The sequence below is a fragment of the Natrix helvetica genome (genome assembly GCF_964273705.1).
Source record: "Natrix helvetica genome assembly, chromosome: 2".
Lineage (NCBI taxonomy): Eukaryota > Metazoa > Chordata > Lepidosauria > Squamata > Natricidae > Natrix > Natrix helvetica.
In genome coordinates this window covers 42,797,412-42,818,620 of record NC_138552.1, presented here as the reverse complement: position 1 = coordinate 42,818,620, position 21,209 = coordinate 42,797,412, and the positions used below count along the sequence as shown (strand labels likewise).

The following is a 21,209-nucleotide window of genomic DNA, read 5'->3' as shown; positions in this document are numbered from 1 at the left end:
CTCCCTCTCTCTTTTTCCTTTACTGAGCGGAGTTACAATTTACCTCTAGAATAGTAATATTTATGGTGGCTGTTGTTACACCTTCTTTCAAAAGAACTGATCCTGATATAGGTATATAATCAACTCCTGGTTCAGCATATGCCCCTTCTGTCCGATTCTTTAAACCAAGAAATTCTGAAATTGTTGTGTAGGTTACATTGACAACACCTGGTAAACATATAGATTTCAGATGTAAATACACCTATATTTTATAACGAACAAAAACATCAAATAATGATTTGTATAATATCACATATCTATGAATACCAGAGATGTGAGACATGCAACTAAAGAGGCAGTGTAATGTGCTTCTGTCCAGCATTATATCAAGATGCTTCTTTTATTTGTCCATTATACTTGGATTTTGACAATCACGCTCAGTACCCATGCCCATGGAACATGGTATTTCATGCCTACTGGGGTGCTTTTTAATTAATTTTTTTAAACAATTAAATTAAATTTTAAATTTTAAAAATTAATTTTCTGTAACAACTTTGTGTCTTTTTTTCAAATGTCTGCATTTTTCTAAGCTTGCTGTTTCTCCTGTTTGCAGTTATTATTTATAATATCAGAGATCTCTTAGAAAATTACAGCTAACGTAAAGTGTAGCATTTAAAAAATGACTACCATATTTTGCATCTGCTTTCTTTTAATAGCAAAGTGAAGTATAGTGATTAAGACATAATGATCACCTAAAGATATAAATATCACAGTATAATATATTAGTTTTTGGAAATGTGCAAATATTTAGGTATTGGATATCTAGGACTCTCTACCTTCTTCCTTATATGTTAAGGAAGGCCACTGAATGTTCAGAATTCTGCTGGTTAGAACTACAAAAAGCAGAAAGCACTGTCTTTTTGCTATGTTATCTCATTATGATATTCCTTCCATAAAAATCCCTCCTATTTGTATCATTTTAGTAAAAGTTTAGAACCCACTATTTAAATTAAAATTTCACCAATTCTCAAACAAGACTCTCCCAGCTTTTTCCATCATTTCTTTTATCACGTGAAAGGAAAAGCCATTTACAACATTGCAATTAAGTACTTAGAGAATAGTGTACTTCAGTATATTTATGTATGTGAATAAAAGAAAGCTTGTTGGGTGCTAATATCTACACTCTAGCCACTATTGACACATGGTACCTAATATACCTGCTCAGAATCAATTTAGCTCTTAGATTGAAAATATGTTCCTTTTTCAGAGTTTCAGATTTATTTATTTGGAAGTTGATGCATTTTCTTCTGCTTTTAGAAAGTAATAATAATGAAGCTGTATATAGAAAAATATGTTTTAGAGCCTACATTTTTCTACATACAAACCTAAAGATCCAAATTCTCTGTTAATGAAAAGTTGAATTGTCTTATTTTCCTCTTGGATTAATACAGTTCTGGAGGAAGATGCAAAATTCAGAATGCCATATGGTTCATCACTAGCCTCTACTGTCAAAACTGCTTCATATCCTTGATGGTCCAAAATAGCACTGCCAGTCGAAGTGACGCCTAAAAATAAATTTTAAAATGGTATTAAAAAACATGGCTCCCCATAGGAAAAGTGCTGTTTAATTTAATAGAAAAAATGTTTGGTAGTATATGGCAAAAGATATTCCAATATGTTTTTCATAAAACCATAATCTATTAATATTTCCATTCCATTGTTCTGCTCTCTATGTACAATGATCGTGACAGCATACATGGCAACCTTCCTCCTTCTTCCCACATAAAATAATCACATATTTGGCTACAGAAAGCTAGTTGGTTATATCATATTATGATAAAATATCATAAAAAGTAATAAAGAAGATTATGTTTATCATGATTATCAGACATCGTATCTTATTTTTGGAATTAAAAGAAAATTGTCTCCGAACACAATTTCCCCCAAAGTATATAAAACAATTGTCCTCAAAATCTGGTAGACTACTATAATTTCTGATTTAGAGGACTAATAAAGGAGAATATTTGTAGCTCAGGGATGAAATGAGGGGTCCTTGTTGCTCTCTGAACTGGCTTGTTTTCTTGCAGATGTTTCATTACCCAAACTAGGTAACATCCAAAGGTGGTATTCAGCAGGTTCTGACCAGTTCTGGAGAACCAGTAGCAGAAATTTTGAGTAGTTCGTGGAACTGGTAAATACCACCTCTGACTGGCCCTGACCCCTTCTATTCTCTGCCTCCTGAGTACCAGTTGATCCAGAGGAAAGGGGGATTTTGCAGTAACCTTCCCCTGGAGTGGGGAGGGAATGGAGATTCTACAGTATCCTTCCCCTGCCATGCCCACCAAGCCATGGCATGCCCACCAAGCCACATCCACAAAACCGGCAGTAAAAATTTTTGAATCCCACCCACTGGTAACATCATCAGTGCTAGTAAGGGGGGCTGAATGATGTTACTTAGTTTGAGTAACGAAATAGCTGCAAGAAAACAAGCAAGCTTAGAGAACAGCAAGGACTCCTCTCCCTACCCGTTAGATAGGACTTTAGTTTGATCCAATATCCCTGTTAGATGAAGCATTAAATGGTTCTTTGCATCTGTGAACAGACTAACTCAGACAGACTCTTCATGGCATTTCAGACTGATGGATTTTACCCGCTAATACATTCATCTTCAGATAACAAAGTATTAAATAATCTAGTCATCAAGTATGACCCAATCTTGATTTGCTATATATCTACAAGACAGATACCTTGAGTTTTAATATTATGCAGAATTATGTGATATTCTTTCTTTTCTTCAGGGATCTTATCATCCAGCAGGTATAAATAAATTGTTGCATTTAATGACCCCTATTTGTTAAAGCAAAAAAAAAGGACAATTATGTAACAACTATAATAGTACAGGTAGTCCTCAACTTACATTTGTTCAAAGTTACAACAGCAGTGAAGAAAATGACTTATGGCCATTTTTCACACTTACAACCATTGCAGCATCCCTGTAGTCACATGATCAAAATGCATATGCTTAGCAGCTGGTTCACATTTAGGATGGTTGCAGAGTCCCAGGGTCATGTGATGTTCTGACAAGCAGTGTCACTGGGGAAGCCAGATTCATTTAACAACCATGTTACTAACTTAACAATTGCAATGAGTGGCTTAACAACTGTGGCCAGAAAGGTCATAAAATGGGGCAAAACTTACTTTACAAATGTCTCACTTAGCAATATAAATTTTGGGCTCAGTTGTGGTTGTAAGTTGTAGCCTGTAAAACATTAAAACTCATTTCTACAAATCACCTTTTCATCTACTAAGAAGTTGTCCTATTACAAATAATACTAGCCTGGACTATTTTCTGAGAGGTACATTGAAAGGTCTTCCTTATTAAGAACATTCCATTATTAAAAGCTCTTACGGGAACAAAGTTACTGTGACATTCACAATTTAGCAGAGTCTGCAGGTTTCAGGATATAACAGATTAATACCCAAATATTATATTTTATTCTAACAAAAGCTTAGTGGGCTTGTAAAACCCACTAAGGTACAGTGGTACACGCTTAGAAATAAGTCCCACTTCATTAGTCTAAATATGGCTGAACAGATATGTATAATTTTACATTGGAAATAAGGCAATAAAGTTGTCTGTCCATCTGTTCTCAAATCAAGTACAACTATTCACACTTTCTTTTTATTATGGTATCTGAAGCAAATAAATGATAGCTACCTCTAAAAAATAGAGTGTGCCAGAAATATTTTCAAAGTTTTGTTCCAGATTATGGCCAACAATTTCCCAGTCAACAGTTACATTGCCAGCTCCTGGTGCAGTCCTTAGCACATGAAATTGTAACAGCTCTCCTAGAAATTAAAGAATACATAATATCATAAGAAATGAAGGAAAGCCAATATATTATTTGCATCTAAGACAATAGAATGTTCTAAACAATTAGAATCTTCCATTAGTTTGTTTCAAAGATAAATATATGTCTTTCTGATTAATCGTTTCCATTATCTTGATTTGCTGTTAAATGACTGCAATATATGTAAATCAGAAAGAAACTGCAACAAGTCTCATCTGTTTATCTCCTTATCTACCTACCTAACATTTATTTAACTGTAATACCTACTGTAAAATTGCTGACTTAAATAAAAGAAAAACTATTATCAGCAAATGCAAAGAATGTTCATCACAATATATTGCTCAGTATTAAGGTAAACATTTGTTGTATATATTATACAACTGCAGTATATTTCATCAAGGATAACAAACTTTTTCTCATTCATGTGTTTTGAAGTATGTCAGAATATGGAGAATTGGTGATAAGCAGAAGTATAAAACTGTGCAATTACTCACACACTGTACATTTGTACATTATTCCACAATATTAATTTCTAGGGATAGAAAAAATTTCTAAGGGATAAATTGATCAAATGAAGACAAATAAATTGATCAAATTCTTCTTTCTGTTTTTCTGAATAATAAATGGATCAAATTGAGAGAAAGCCTAAACTCAGATTAATATTAATAGCTCACAAAGAAAGGGAAGTGAAAATGGAGATAAACCCACCTTCATGAGCAATTATAGATCTTGAGGATGCTTGAAAACTAAGAATTCCTGCTACGTTGTCATTGGCTAAAATCACCACTGTGACAGTATCTGAACTGGGTAAAATATGGCTACCACCTTCAGTGTGGGTCAAAGTGATGTGAATGCTTTCATCATCTTCGGGCTCAGTGTCATCTAGAATAGTCAAAGTGATGGGCTTTTTTGTCTCACCTGATAAAAAAATTAGAGCACTTTATGATTATGTAGCAACCTTTCCAATGTTTAGAACACTTATTTCACTTAGATAAACAAAGCAGCTCCAGCATGTAATACTATTTAAAACTGTTCCTTAATTCCCCTATGAATTTTGGAAAAAGTAGTATGAAATCATTTTAAGACACCACATTTCAAGTGGCATGAAATAATCTATATTTAATGAGTTTAAAATGCCAGAATTCAAACTGTAATTTATGAATGATAACTTTCAGAGAGATGTCATGTGTATTTTCCTTACAATCTTCCTGTAAGTCATTATAAAGCTTGATATATGGCAATGATTGTACAGGACAGTAGCATATTGAGTTTTCATTAAAGGATTCTCTCAAATTTCTTACCTTCTGCAAAAATCAGGACTTCTCCATCACCTATAAAATCCAGATTTGGGGTAGCCGTGCCACCACTAATGCTCCATTCCACCATCACTTGTCCCAGACTACCTTCTGTTCTATGTATCATCAACTGCACTGTATTCTGAGGCTGTTCTTGTACTTCCACATAAAGACCATTCTCAGTTGTATGGGGACTAGTGCTATAAATTACAAACACACCAAAAGCATCCCCATTCATTAGTATGAGAACCGTAGCGGTGTTTGGTTGCCCTATGACTGGTTGATTTTCAATGCTGGCAGTGACATTCATCAGCACAATTTGTAACAAAGAAATGGCAAACTTCTCATCCAGTTCTGGAAAACCATCAGGTAATATGGAGACTGTGAGGTTTGCAAATTCTTCTCCTTCTTCCATGATCACCCACTGGCTGGTAACAGGCTCATAGTCATTATTAGCAATTGCTTGTGTACTGAAAATAGCAGTTAAAGTAGTAAGATTTTTCTTGTACATCCAGAATCCTGACTTCTTGGTTATTGAGCTACTCCAAGATCCTGCCCAAAAACATGATGGAATTTCAGAAGTACCAGACAAATAAAAAGCTAAGCAGGCCTGTTCTTTCAAACAAAGAATAGCACAAGTGTAGAGAGAATCATTGGCTAGTGAAAGATTCACTCTGGTCACATGACTCTCATCTGGAATTCCTTGTATAGGTTCTTCATAATAGCATAATACATCCAGCCCTTCCTCTTGTACAAGAGTTATGAAATCAATGTCTGAAGTGCTGTAAAATATCTTCAGCTGACCAAATCTTCCACCACTACAAATTAAATAAATTGCAAATTAAATAATGATTAAAACAGTTTTCTTGATATAGTTATATTGTTAAATTTGAAGGGGTAGGGAATGCAAAAGTTAAATTTGATATCATCGTTAAATTTGAGGGGTGGGGAATGAAAAATAAAATAAAAACACAGCATAACTTTGAACTCTTATGTTTTAAACAGGATACATTAAAACAGGGATGTCAAACTCAAGACCCGTGGGCCGTATTTGGCCCATGGGGTGCTTAGATCTGGCCTGCAGGGCCACCCTAGAAACAATAAAGGACTGGCCCGTGGTGCCTCTGCCAGGGAATATATACAGCCCTCCTGAGCTCTGTTTTTGCTGGCAGAGGGTTGCAGGAGGCCATCACAGCCAAAAATGAAGCTTGGGAACCCGTTTTTGCTGGCAGAGTACTCAGGCCACCACAGAAACCCCAGCACGAGTGATGTTGAGCTGGTCACACCCACCCTGGTCAGGGTCTCCTTCAGCACCCCCCCCCCCAAGATCAAACAAAACCCTGATGCGGCCCTCAATGAAATCAAGTTTGACAGCTCTGTTTTACAGGACACTGTAACCTTACTTCAGATGCTTAGGATGAAAGGCAGAAAGGGAAGCTAAGAAATAGGGATTAAAGGAAGGGCATTTTCCCTAGGTTTTACTTTTTTTTAATTTGGGGGGAATAATTAGATGTGGAGACTTATATGTTCTAAGTTTATTCAGGCTAGAAGTCCTCTCTATGATCTTCATTCAAGACCATTTCCTGGTGTCCTTATTTCTAAACTACATTCATTGTGGTTCTCCAATTAATTTGTTCTGCCTTCCTTGAAATGCTTCATTGGCAACATGTTTCTCCTACCTTAGAATACAGTCAGGGTTTCTAATATTCATATTTAGACACACATATGTAAAACAGCAACTATGATAGAACATCACCCTTATTGACTTATTTATTTAATCTTTATGACACATAGAACCAGAAAGTAAAAGTTTTGCAATGAAAATAATTATTTTGCAATGATACTGTTGATGTGTTTCAGTTAGGTTTCCCTAATTACAACCTGTTCTCATAGTTTTACACCAAATATCTGGATGCAAATAGCAATAGCAGTTAGATTTATATACCACTTCAAATTACAAATAATTCATATGTATATTCGTATAGCATATTCATCTGCTAACAGAGAATTTTGCATTCATTTTAAATCTATGGGAGGTATATAAATATATATTAGATATATTTTATAACTAAAATATAAACTAATCTATTTTTTATATATGTATCTATTAATGCTTACAAATCAGGAATATGCACAAACACATAGATACATTTAATTAAAATTAATATATGATACATGCTATTTGAAAAATAATATTACATTCAGTAGGAATTACTGCTTTCAAGGAAACATTCATTAGATAAGCTGCAGAATTCTCCTCCTTGTAGCAAAATCTTTACATGCCTCTAGCAATTTCAAAAGCAATCATGGAAAAATACTTTAGAATCTCTTCCTACAGTTCAGGTTTTTGAGTTTGTGTTGGTTTATTCAAAATATTGTCTCATTCTTATCTACAAAGAGTTTTCTCCATTAAACTGTAAATTGTAATATATTGCCATAAATAATGTGTTACAGTGAAACAAAGTGATTATTAGCCATAACCTAGTAATGTATTAGGGTATTAAACAGACCTCCTCTTTATTGTTATGTTTGCAGTTGAACTTCTCTCCAATGGCTCTTGAATACGATATAAGTTTTGTTGAAAGGATACTGTTCCATATGGCTTATCATTGGCAGGAATTACAACATTTGCCACTCTGTCTAGTCCAATAGTACCTCCATTGGAAGCCTGGGTTAATTCCACTCTGATAATCTGTGATGTATTTTGGACAAACACTTAGTTTGGTGCAGAAAAATATTCACTCTAAGGTTTGATTCCAAAATTAAACATGGGCACAAAATTCCTAAACCAAATGTAAATTCTTATTGAGATTCAAGCTATTAACAATTTAAAATGTAAATTTCTCTCAATACTTTGCTCAAGAAAATTCTAGTGATACACAAGGAAACAATTTTCACCCCTGCTCAGTATAATTTTTGAAAAATTGCTCTAAATGGTAAGAGACCTAGAGATCAACATTCGAAAATTGGGAATTCAGCAATTATTTTACCCTTGCAAAAAGTTTTCTGATCCCTGCTCTCCCCACAAATCAATGGACATTTCCATTTTCAATACCATTATTATCATTATCATTATTCCATAGTATTGCATTTTTACAAGTCCGATACTTGTACCTATGATTTTTATAAACATGACTTTAAAAAAAACACACTCATGTACAGTTCTTCTTTTTACGTTTTGTCTTATTTCTCAGCTTACCTCTTCAATTTCTGGAACATCATCATTCAGAATCTCTAATATCAAGTTCTTCATGGTTTCCCCAGGGGAAAATTGAATGTTGCCTAAGAAGACTTTCAAATCACTGGCAGCAAATTGCCCATCAATGGTAGCCATCCATTCAACAGTTATATTGCCAAGTGTTCCAGCGTTGCGAATAACTGGCAGATCTATCAGCACTGTATTGGCTTCTGGTTCTTTGACAACTATATTAGTGGTCTGGAAAACTAACAACATGAAGCTTCATCTTTTTTCGCTGTAATGTATTTTTTCTGTTCATTACATACTTTTAATACATAAATAGAAATTTAATTTTTATAATCAAAGGCAAATAATTGGTGGATTTTTAAAGCTACTGCATATTATAATTTTGAACAGGTCTTCCTAAATTAACAATCAAAGCTTGTATTGTTCACTCCAACAACATTAGAGCCAAAGTGGGGGAACCAATGGAAACCCAGCACCAGAAATACAGCACCTGCATTTTTGCTGCCCAAGTTGACCTCATCCTCATTCAAGCAAGAGGCAGCAGAGCCCACAGAACAGACTATGATGATATTCAGGTAGAGACAGTACTTATAAATCTTCTACAAATGTCTTTGTTTAATAATCGCTCTTTAACGGAAACTTGAACAATAGAAAAATGAAAAGGTTCATGAAATATTTCCAATCCAACTCTAAATGGTATTGAAGAATTTCTGTGCTGGACCAGAATGCTAGTTAGCTCAATCTTTCTCCAACTGTTGGTTAACAAAAGTAAACAATGGTCTATGCCCTTAATATCACTATTTAAATATTTATATTCTAATTTGATTACTAATTGCTTGAATAGGAAGAATATAAACCTTTTAATTAAACTAGAAAACCTCCTAGGTCACTTCCAACTCTGTTATTCCATTCCATTCCATTCTGTTCTGTTCTATCCCTATCCCTAATATTTCACTCCACTCTAATTTCACCAGAACCCTGTGAAGTAGACTAAGAAATAGGTTTAAAATAGGGTCTATCCTTCTTCTCTCTCTTCTGATTTGTATTCATCTTGCTTTTGTAAAGTCTTCTATAATACCACAAAAGGATACCCTGATTTCACGGAATGAACAAGAGGCCAGTTTAAGATTTTAGAAAGGGAATCAGAGAGGGGAGTAGAGAGAAGGACTAAAGGCTTCTTTCTGGGGACTGCAATACTTCTCATGAAACAAAAAGGAATTACATGGCTTGTAATCTTTAGTTTAAGTCTTAAATTTTAAATTGTAAAGTCCAGTATAAATGTAATGGCAATAATCTATAGTACTTTATCATGGTTTCTGAAGAGGTTTCTTCAAAAAAGGAAGAAGTGGCCAAAGATAAGATAACATAGTTTGAAAAAAAATATTTTTGAGATGAAAGGTAGATTTAAACTTGTTAAATTTATTATGATATTTTTCAATTCATGGATGGTTTTATTAACATTTAAATGCCACCTTACCAAAAGATCCAAATGGATCGTCTGAAGCCTCAATAGTTATCACTGCTTGAATTAGACTCCCGAGTTGTGCTCCGCCTGTTGTCTGATTGAGCAGCTGCACAAGGAAGGACTCCTCCCTTTCAGGGTTAATATCATTAATTATATAAATTGGCACGGCTTTGCTGGTCTCTCCTTCTAATAAGACAACATCTGAGGAAGCTACGCTGTAGTCTTCACCTGTGTATAACAAAGATGCCTATTCAAAAACATGATGATACTATTTCTTTACATTATTTGAAATTCAGGTCTAATGAGCAGAATCTATGAGAAAAGTTGGAGAATATAGAATATGCTTGAAACAATACCAGCTATTTTATCCTATAAAAGTATTTGGCATTCATATTTTAGCCATTCCATATTTCATATTGCTACAACCCAAACCTTCTTTGAAGAGATAATGTTAGCATGAAAACAAGTACCCAAAATAGTGTGCATATAGATAATTGGTATTGTCTGCTCTGAATTGTTTTTTTTTCAAAAGCTAGCATGCTTTATCATCAAATTAATTTGTTTTATCATAAGAACAATATATCTGGAAAACTTGAAAAATGATCTCAGGTTAATTAACACAGTAACAGTTTACAAGTAAATTTAAATTAAAATATATGACAGAATGATCATGTAAACCTGAATTCAGCAAAGGACTGAATGTGCTGTTATATGTTTTTCTTTTGCTTACTCAATGCTGAAACACTTCTATATCTTACTACATTATAAAGCCACATTAGCAAATATCAGAATGAAGCAGGTAGGTAAACATTTCAGTCACCTGGCATAAAAGGCTATACTGGATTATATCCTTCCTGCCTCATCTACACATTGAGATGGATGGCATCAAGAGGGAAGCTTGACCATGTATTTAAACTGGGCTCCCCAGTTCAGATCTTTGGCTTCAATGTATGGATGCAGTTAGCAAAAATGAGTGATGGGAATGGACCAATGAACACAACTCCATTTTATCATAGATATACGGTAGTTTGAACTGGATGAGTAACAAATGCTCAAATAACAACAACAAAAGAATTTCTGAAGGATTAAGGATTTTATGACATGCAGGCATATTCCATATAAAGCTTTCTGATACTATAGTATTCTTGCCATTTGCTTATAGCTAAAGTATATGTACAAAGTTGTACATTTTTGCCATTGCATTGTAGTCTCTTCACCCTCTTACCAGCAGTTGCTGTAATTGGCACTGCTCTAAATTTCACAGAGACATCTGCAAAGATTCCCCCAGTTCTTGTAACATTGATTATTGGTCCAATATAATTTTCAGGTACTTGGACAGCTGATGCAGAAAGCTGTAATGTTCCAAAAGCATCATCATTGGCATTGATAATTATATGAGCAATTGTATCAGTAGTAGATCCAAGGCGAGGAGAATCTGAAACTGAAATACAGAACAATTTGAAGGATTTCCAATTTATTTTTTACAATAACAATAAACTAGAATTTCACAATGAAATAACCTTATATCTACTGTTGTGGAAAGATAAGCATTGGTTTTTGAAGGACATTTGTTCTGATTTGCAGGAATTATAGCAATATTACCGGCACAGTCCAAATATCCATTCATGTACAGTATACAGAGAGAGGAAGATAAATGTGGACAGCGAGGGGATACAGAACGAAAGCAACATTCATGGCTTATTTCCACTGGATTATTCCCTAATCAGACATCATTTCAAAAAATACCAGCATGGATAATTTCATTTCTTTATCAATGTGGTATCTATGTTATGGAAATGTGGGATATGCACATCCTAATCTACTTGCTCTGCTCTAGCTTCAATTATTACTTTCCTCAATTATTCAGTTTACTATCCAGCTTTTGTTTTACAGTAAATTGAATCTTTGACATTAATCAGCAGCAGATTCTAAAATTGAATTTGCCATGGTTTTTTTTTTAAAAAAACTAAGACACAGAATAGTCATGGTTGTGTGTGAAAGTGTGTTAAATGAGAGAGTTAATCTTGATTTTTGGTGACTACATACAGTAGACATCCATCCATTTTTGTTGACAAGTTTTTCAGAATGATTGCTTTCTTCCTAGGGCTGAGAAATAATGGCCCAAAGTCAACCAGCTGGCTTCTATCCCTATGACAGGACTAGATTTTCTCAATCCTAGCTCGGTACCTTAACTATTAAAACAAAGTGGTTTTAGTCATGTATAATGTTGCTAAATATAGTTTTGTAATGAAAATATAATTTTGGGTTATGCTTTAAATGTTACTGAACAAAAGACAAAGTTAGCCTTACTTGGCTGATGATTGACTTCTCCTATCAAAGTAGCACCAAGAAGCTCAACAAATACAGATTCCGATTGCTCTGGTTCATCATCATCCAGAATAGGGAGGTGTAGTGTAGCTTCATTTTCATTGGCTGGAAGGATTACAAATCCTGAAATGGGCAGATAATCTTCTCCCAATGTTGCCCTTGCAATATTTGATGGCAGATAGAGTGAGTCATCTTCATCACACATGGTTCTATATGTAACCTTGACTACTCCCAAGTGACCTTTCAACCTTACTATTGTTAGGGTGACATTCTTGGTTTCTTCTTCAACGTTAATTGGCCTATTTTTTTCAGAGAAAATCAACAATCCATATGGGTCATCATTTGCAGGAATAGTCAATGTAGCATTTGTGTGAACTCCAAGCCGCCCATGTGTAACACTAATGATATAAACTGAAAATGTCTTGTCTAGTTCTGGAATTTCATCAGGCAAAATATGTACAGTTAAATTTGCTTTTCTTTGCCCTATGTGGAATGTTATGTTGCCACTTGTTGCAGTCACATCTTCAGTATCATTTGGCACTATGAACCAATATAGCATCACCTGAGACAATGCACCATGATGTCTAATAACCTGAAAAGCAAAGCAATACATCATTATTATTGTATCATGTAAGAAATGATGTCTTAGCTAGACAAAGGTTCCTGTGCCACTTTACATATTACACTGACACTTCTTCACAATAGTAATTAGCGAAATTAATTTGAAATAAGATTTCTAGGCATTCAGCAGTTTTTATAACATTTCTGCCATACACTCATAATCCCGTTTCATTATCTTTGTATATAATTATCCTGTCAGTCTTGCATCTTGATCCTGAACTAGAGTATCACTAATATGAGTGCTATAAATGAGTAAAAGATAAGGTATTTCCAATTTTCTGTCATTAACCCCAAGTATCCCTGCATATTAGAGTGAGATCATGACAACTACAGTTATCAGCAAAAGAAACCCTATTTTTGGAAGAAGAAAAAAGAATATAGCCATGGAGGATTTCTATAACAAGTAAAGTATGCAAACACAAGAGTAGTATATGGGACTACATCTGTAGACCTCAAATGTGATGATTCCTATTCCATTTTCAGGTTCCATTCCACTGAGAGAGAGGGATTCAGCACCGAACTCAAAGACCCCATGTGCATCATCAGAGGCTTCAATAGTCACTATGATATGAGATGCTACTCCCAGATTGCCTGCTGATATCAAGGACAAATATATATATATTTATATATATCATGCTTTAATCCTAACAATTGGATCACATATAATTCCCAAAGTTTAATATCCTGTACCAAAATAAATGCAACTGAACTGAAACAGAAGTATGGCTACTTAATTTTCCCAAAAGGTTTGAATTGAAACCCTAAACACAAAGGTAGGTCTAGACAAACATTATTAAGCAAAGGCAGCGTTTCTACCATTGTCTTCCCACAGTATTCATCTAACATTGAAAATCTTCTTCCAGAGGTTGGAAGATACTAAACGGAGGTATTTCAGAGGATACCTTTTTTTTCAACTCAATTGCTTAAACTCTTTCAGCAAGTTTCCCTGTCTTTTCTGGGTCTGGGGAAGAATTAGGGGACAGAGAAGTCTTTAAAACTATATTATTTATAAATCATCATGACAGAAATGTGACAGGTTGGCATAAGAGCTTTCTTTCTATGTCAGAGGTAAGAGAGGATCTGAAAAGTGTATTTGGAATAGACAGCTCTCCTTATGTCTCCAGGAAAGAAATCTGGTAATAAACAGCCTGCCAGCTTTGAATAAGAAGAGGGGAAAGGCTAAGTTCTTATTAAGGTATGATTGAACATTACTGTACAGTTTCTTTTAAATGCTGGGAGTGGAAATCCGCATAACTTAAAAGTTGTCAAATTTGAAAAATACTGTTTTAAAACAGTGAACCATACTTCTAAGAGAAGGGAAAATTCCAGAAATCACTGCTTACCATATTGATGGACAGGAGGAAGGAAGTAGAAATCTCCATCACCACTACCGCTGCCACCATTAAAGAATTCAGAAACTTTAAAAAGACAAAGATACATAATACACATAAATAATGCAGATGATAGATAGCATTTCAAAATATTTGGGACAAAAGCAAACAAAGAAGATAAACCTGAAAAAATTAAGAAAATTTCAAAACCTTAAAGAAAATTACTACTAAAAGCCAAAGATCACACTTTTTTTGTGAGCTACCTATATCAATTATCTTTAATTAAGAGTAACAGATACTTGATAAGTGAAAAAGCAAAGAAGAAGCAGAATCTATAAATCAAAATTCTCTGAATTAGTAAGTTCTGGAAATAATGCTAAAACAAATAAGGATATTTATTTATTTACAGAGTAGACTGCCTCAAACTGAGCTTAACTCCATGCAGTTTTCTTTGCAACAAAGTGGAAGTGCTTTCACATTGCTTTCATCTTGTTTTTTTACTTCACAGTCTAGTCTATTCAGCCCAGTGATTTTCTGTGAGCGTCTCAGCTGACTTTTTAACCAGGTTAGATTTCTATTAAAGATCAGCGAAAAATACATTCACCAAAAGAAGCTCATGTGCAATAATATTTTCATAGCATCAGAGGTAATCAACTGTAGCCATGATGGCAACCTATGGCACACAGAACTCTCTCTGCGGGCACATCAGCCGTCACCCCAAAACAGCTCCACCATGCATGTGCGTGTGCCTCCCACCAGCCAGATGGTCTTCAGGTCTCTGTGCGGAGTTTGCACACACAGGGGGTGTATGCACGGGGGGGCACATGCATGGGGGTGCTCACATTGTATTTGGGGGGCTCTGCAGCACCCCTGCACCCAGTTTTGGGCCTGGAAGGCCTTCTGCACCACCTGGAAGCCAAAAATGGGTGAGAGGGGGGTGGCGCATATGCGGGGGGTTGCATGTGCATGAGCCGGGAGTGGGGGCAGTGGGGAGGTTTCCGTATGCATGCACAAGGGTCACACACATATGCATGGGGCAAGGCGCATGCAGTGGGTCATGCACACATATGCGGGGGTTGGGGTGGGGGGCACATTGTATTATGGGTGCACTTAAGGCACATGACAACAAAAAGGTTAGCTATCCTTGAACTATAAGGACTGGCTTAGGTTCTGGGTTTCTACAAAGTTATTAAATACTTGTCATTTCAAGTTTTGGAGCAGCTTCAGATAAACATGTGTCAGATAAAATGAGGGTTTTGACACATACTCTACTACCAAGATACCTGACAACATATACTATAGAATACCTAGTTTATGTGGAGCATTTTGTTTAGCAACAGAGAAGATATACAGCTAATGTTTTCAAAAGAAAATAAAAAATATGCTTTTTTAAAAGGGAATTCAAGTTATTTTTGAAAAGAGTTTTGCCAGAATGAATTAAATATAATAAATTTCAGTTCCAAAGATATAGAATGTGTTGTTATTATTCCATGAGCCTTTACCTGCCCCATCTGGATTCAGCAATTCTACTTTGAAAGCCTTTTCTAGCTCAGGGATAGAATTATCTGTAATGTTGACAAGAATGTGCTTGTATCTTTCTCCTGGCAGAAATTCCAAGGTCCCTGTAATTCCCTGCAGGGAACAAAAAAAATCTATTAAAATATTTACATGAGGATGTCATTTGTCAAGTCATCAATTACTCGGGACAGGTCCATGGCTGCCATAGGGGTCACAAACCTCTGAGCCACCCTGGACTTAGTCTCACAGGATGTCAAATTAAAACCTTCAGGCACCAACAGCTAAGGAACTCTATGGCCAACCCAGCCATGACATGTAGAAGTGGAGGCAAGAATCCCATAGGTAGCAGGGACAGCAGTGTACTAGCAGCAATCCCAACTATTCCCTTTACTCTGAAACATTGATACTGTAAGTAACAATGGACATACTATTTAAATGATAAACTCATATAGATGAAGTTAAGTGGCCTCTTGTCAACCCTTTTAGAGAGTCGCTCATATACCTGATAATCTTGAGGGCTGAATGCTGTTAGTGCAACTGTTCTGTATTGTGCCATAATTGTCCCAAGTAAGCCTTGTGCTCGAACAACAAGCAAGCTGACTTGCCCTACTTCTTCCTTGACAGTAATGTGGGGTTCTGTCGTGGCTGAAATAATGATTTCATCAGTGTCTGAAGAAGGCTGCCCAACAGAGAACTGCAACAAACCTGACAGATGAAAAAAATATATCTTGTATTATTTAGCCTTAAGTGCAGGCAAAGAACATTTATTAATAAAAAATACATTGTCTCTGATACATAAATTTAATATATAAAGATCCATGTCCATTTGGACAGGGCTACATTTGAATGAATTATATTGAATCTGCATACAGCTATGGGAAAATATGTTAAGGTATGCAATTTTGCAATTGGATAATATATTCCAGCAAAAAAGATGACTAGCGTTCTCCAATTGGCATAGGTTAATAGTGAATAGTTATACTAAAAATTAGCAGACATTCTACATAGTGTCTGCTTTTCCATGTTTTCTCATTTCAAGAGAACTATTTTCTTTCTTGAAAAGAGAAAACATGTAAAAGCAGGCACTATGTAGAATGCCTGCTGATTCTTAGAGATGAATTGTATAAAGTATTTAAATAATTTTGTGGGAATTAATTAAATCTATGTATACATCTATCTACGATATCTATCTATCTATCTATAATGATATAACTATTCAAAGAGCAAAACAACACAACACAACACAACACAATACAATACAATAGCAGAGTTGGAAGGGACCTTGGAGGTCTTCTAGTCCAACCCCCTGCCTAGGCAGGAAACCCTGTACCGTTTCAGATAAATGGCTATTCAACATCTTCTTAAAGACTTCCAGTGTTGGGGCATTCACAACTTCTTGAGGCAAGCTGTTCCACTGATTCATTGTTCTAACTGTCAGGAAGTTTCTCCTCAGTTCTAAGTTGCTTCTCTCCTTGATTAGTTTCCACCCATTGCTTCTTGTTCTACCCTCAGGTGCCTTGGAAAATAGTTTGACTCCCTCTTCTTTGTGGCAACCCCTGAGATATTGGAACACTGCTATCATGCCTCCCCTAGTCCTTCTTTCTATTAAACTAGACATACCCAGTTCCTGCAACTGTTCTTCATATGTTTTAGTCTCCAGTTCCCTAATCATCTTTGTTGCTCTTCTCTGCATTCTTTCTAGAGTCTCCACATCTTTTCTACATCGTGGTGACCAAAACTGAATGCAGTATTCCAAGTGTGACCTTACCAAGGCGTTATAAAGTGGTATTAACACTTCACGTGATCTTGATTCTATCCCTCTATTTATGCAGCCTAGAACTGTGTTGGCTTTTTTGGCAGCTGCTGCACACTGCTGGCTCATATTTAAATGGTTGTCCACTAGGACTCCAAGATCCCTTTCATAGTTACTACTGTTGAGCAAGGTACCACCTATACTGCACCTGTACATTCCGTTTTTGTTGTCTAAATGTAGAACCTTACTCTTTTCACCATTGAATTTCATTTTATTAGATAGTGCCCAATGTTCAAGTTATTGTTATTTTATTATTTATTATTTTATTAAATTTGTTAGCCGCTCCCTCTCCACAAAGGACTCGGGGCGGCGTACAATAAATAAAACACATATTATAAAATTACACATTGTACAGAGGAGGTATAAAACACAATACAATATTATAATAACATAGAAATATTAAAATAAGTTAAATTAAAACCCCAATGGAAATTACAAGTTTAAAAATTGCCAGGAGGAATAAAATGGAGCTATGGTTGAGCCAGGCCTGCTAGTTGAAAAAGGTGGGTCTTGAGTTTTGAACGGAAGGAGCGGAGGTCGGTGGTAATCCTAATATCCGGGGGGAGGTCATTCCAGAGGGCTGGGTCCATCACAGAGAAGGCCCTACTCCTGGGCGCCGCCCTCTGGCACTGCTTAGTGGACGGCACCCGGAGAAGTCCCTCTCTGTGAGAGCGAATTGGTCGTAGGGATGTATGGGGCAGGATGCGATCCCGCATGTAGCTAGGTCTTGTGCCATGGAGCGCTTTGAAGATGGTAATCAATATCTTGAAACGCACCCGATAGACCACAGGAAGCCAGTGCAGCTCGCGCAGGAGAGGTGTTATATGGGAGTATCTCGTACTCCCCATAATCACCCGCGCGACCGCATTCTGGACCAGCTGCAGTCTTCGAGTGCATCTCAAGGGAAGCCCCATGTAGAGAGCATTACAGTAGTCTAGGCGGGACGTCACCAGCGCGTGAGTGACTGTGCGAAGGAAATCCCGGTCCAATAGGGGGCGCAATTGGCGCACAACTGGTGAACCTGGTGGAACGCCCCCCTCGCCATGGCTGCCACATGGTCATCCATGGACAGCGGGGCATCTAGGAGGACGCCCAAATTACGCGCCCGTTCCATGGGGGCCAGTTGCTCGCCCCCAATGGCCAGTGTTGGAATTAGCTGGTTGAACCGGGGGGCCGGAAGCCACAGCCACTCCGTCTTGGAGGGGTTGAGTTTGAGTCGGTTGTCACCCATCCAGACCCGTACGGCTTCCAAACACCGGGACATCATTTCAACGGCCTCGTTGGGGTGGTTCGGGGTGGAGATGTACAGCTGTGTATCATCAGCGTACAGATGATATCCCACCCCAAAACCATGGATGATCTCACCCAGCGGTTTCATATATGTGTTGAACAGGAGAGGCGAGAGGACTGACCCCTGCGGCACCCCACAAGTGAGAGGCCTCAGGGACGACCTCTGCTCCCCTGCGAACACACGCTGCATCCGGTCGGAGAGGTAGGAGCAGAACCACCGTAGAACGGTGCCCCTTACCCCCAGCCCCTCCAGCCGGTGCAGGAGGATACCATGGTCGATGGTATCAAAGGCCGCTGAGAGATCTAATAGGACCAGGATAGAGGAACAACCCCTATCCCTGGCCCTCCAGAGATCATCTACCAACGCGACCAAGGCCGTCTCTGTGCTGTGCCCGGGTCGGAAGCCGGACTGGCACGGGTCTAGATAATCATTCTCCTCCAGGTGACGTGGGAACTGTTGGGCCACCACACTCTCTACAACCTTCGCTAAAAAAGGAAGGTTGGAGACAGGACGGTAATTGGCTAGCTCCGTTGGGTCCAGGGAAGGCTTCTTGAGTAAGGGTCTCACAACCGCCTCTTTCAAGGCGGCCGGTAAGAACCCCTCGCCCAATGAAGCGTTCACTAGCACCAAGAGCCAGTCTCGTGTAACCTCCCAGGATGCCAGTACAAGCCAGGAGGGACACGGGTCCAATGAACATGTGGTGGCTCGTAGTCGCCCGCGTAACCTGTCCAAATCCTCGATGGCAACCGAGTCAAACTCCTCCCAGAATGGTCTCTCAAGACTCGCCTGGGGCATCCCTCCTAGCCCACTGAGTGGGACCCATTCCCTCCGGATTTGAGCGATTTTATCCTGCAGATATTTCCCAAATTCCTCTGCCCTGCCCTGTAAAGGGGCTTCCCGCGGTCTCTGCGAAAGAAGAGAGCGGGTCACCCGAAACAGGGCAGCAGGGCGGTTATCTGCGGACGCAATAAGGGTGGCACAATGTCGACGTTTGGCCGCTCTTATTGCCACAAGGTATGTCCTTAAGTAGGTTCGTACCTGTGTTCGGTCAAGTTCGGAACGGGAGGATCTCCATCGGCTCTCTAGGCGTCTCTTGTGGCGTTTCATCACCCTTAGCTCCTCGGTGAACCAAGGGGCCAGGGCGGTTCGTTGCCGCAGGAGAGGCTGCAAAGGCGCCACCCGGTCTAAGGCCCCGGCAGCCGCATTATTCCAGGCGGCTACTAGGTCCTCTATCCGGGGGCGGGTCAGGTCTACAGGAGGTGGCCCAAGCTCCGTCTGGAACCTTTCCGGTTCCATCAGGCACCTGGGGCGGAACCATCTAGGACATTCCGGTTCCGCCTCCCCGCGGCGGGGGGTAGCACCAGGGAAGTCAAGTCGGAGAAGTGAGTGGTCTGACCATGACAGGGGAGTAATAGCTATGTCCCCTATTCCCAGATCACTGGTCCACTGGTCAGAGACAAAAACAAGGTCCAGTGTGTGGCCTCCCTCGTGTGTGGGACCCTGAATTAATTGAGTCAGGTCCATGGCTGTCATGGAAGCCATGAACTCCTGAACCACCTCAGATGCTTCTCCCACCGATGGCAAGTTGAAGTCCCCCATGACCAAAAGTTTGGGGGTCTCAACTGCCATCGTTGCGATCAGCTCGAGGAGCTCAGGCAGGGCCGCTGATGTATAGCGAGGAGCCAGGTATACAATCAGCAGGCCCAACTGTCTCCCTGGGCCCCATCTCACAACAAGGGATTCATACCCGGATGTCTGTGGCACAGTGAACTCTCTCGGCTCCAGGTCTTCCTGGATAATTACCGCTACCCCACCGCCCCTACCCTGGGCCCGTGGCTGGTGGAATGCTCGATAACCTGGTGGGCACATGTCCACGAGGGGTACACCTCCCTCGTGGGCCAACCAGGTCTCTGTTATTCCTGCAAGGTCCGGCTCTCCCTCCAAAATCAGGTCATTAATGAGGGGGGCCTTGTTAACAGCGGACCTCGCATTGCATAACATCAGCCTAAGGCCCTGGCTCTGTAGATCCTGGCTGGGTTGATGTCCATCTATCTTAAAGATGCTAAAGTTGAGAAACACTGCTCTAAATAATCGTACACTTCAATCTCAGGAACATTCCTATAGATTCTATTAATTAAGCTGCAGCCCCCTTCCCATCCTTTTAATGGTTAATTCTGTGTCTGACACATTTGTTTTAGGATAGGGTGAGGAGACGATGCATTTTAATTAGGAAAGAATGATTTCTGATATATTCATTCAGCTTTAAAAAGTTTGTCAAGATCCTTCTGTATCTTTAGCGTATCTTCTGGAGTGTTGGCTATTCCTGCAAGCTTGGTGTCATCTGCAAATTTGATGAGTTCCCCATTTATTCCCTCATCCAAATCATTGATGAAGATGTTGAAGAGTACTGGGCCCAAAACAGAGCCTTGGGGTACTCTACTGCATACCTCCCTCCATGTAGATGCAGTTCCATTGAGGACTACACATTGAGTGTGGTTGGTCAGCCAGTTAC

At 38.4% G+C, this 21,209-nt stretch overlaps 1 protein-coding gene across 1 annotated transcript in view; it reads right to left on the bottom strand.

The window, feature by feature from the left end:
* The window catches only part of ADGRV1 (adhesion G protein-coupled receptor V1), a gene marked incomplete at its 5' end in the record, with an annotated part of 278,532 nt that overhangs the window by 198,381 nt on the left and 58,942 nt on the right, over positions 1-21,209 (bottom strand). The window contains 16 exon segments of the mRNA XM_081943817.1: positions 44-207; positions 1,365-1,544; positions 2,727-2,826; positions 3,698-3,828; positions 4,539-4,748; positions 5,132-5,943; positions 7,636-7,817; positions 8,325-8,580; positions 8,582-8,598; positions 9,803-10,023; positions 11,021-11,236; positions 12,106-12,715; positions 13,196-13,335; positions 14,088-14,162; positions 15,578-15,707; positions 16,096-16,298. Coding sequence (XP_081799943.1) covers positions 44-207; positions 1,365-1,544; positions 2,727-2,826; positions 3,698-3,828; positions 4,539-4,748; positions 5,132-5,943; positions 7,636-7,817; positions 8,325-8,580; positions 8,582-8,598; positions 9,803-10,023; positions 11,021-11,236; positions 12,106-12,715; positions 13,196-13,335; positions 14,088-14,162; positions 15,578-15,707; positions 16,096-16,298 — 3,647 coding nt within the window.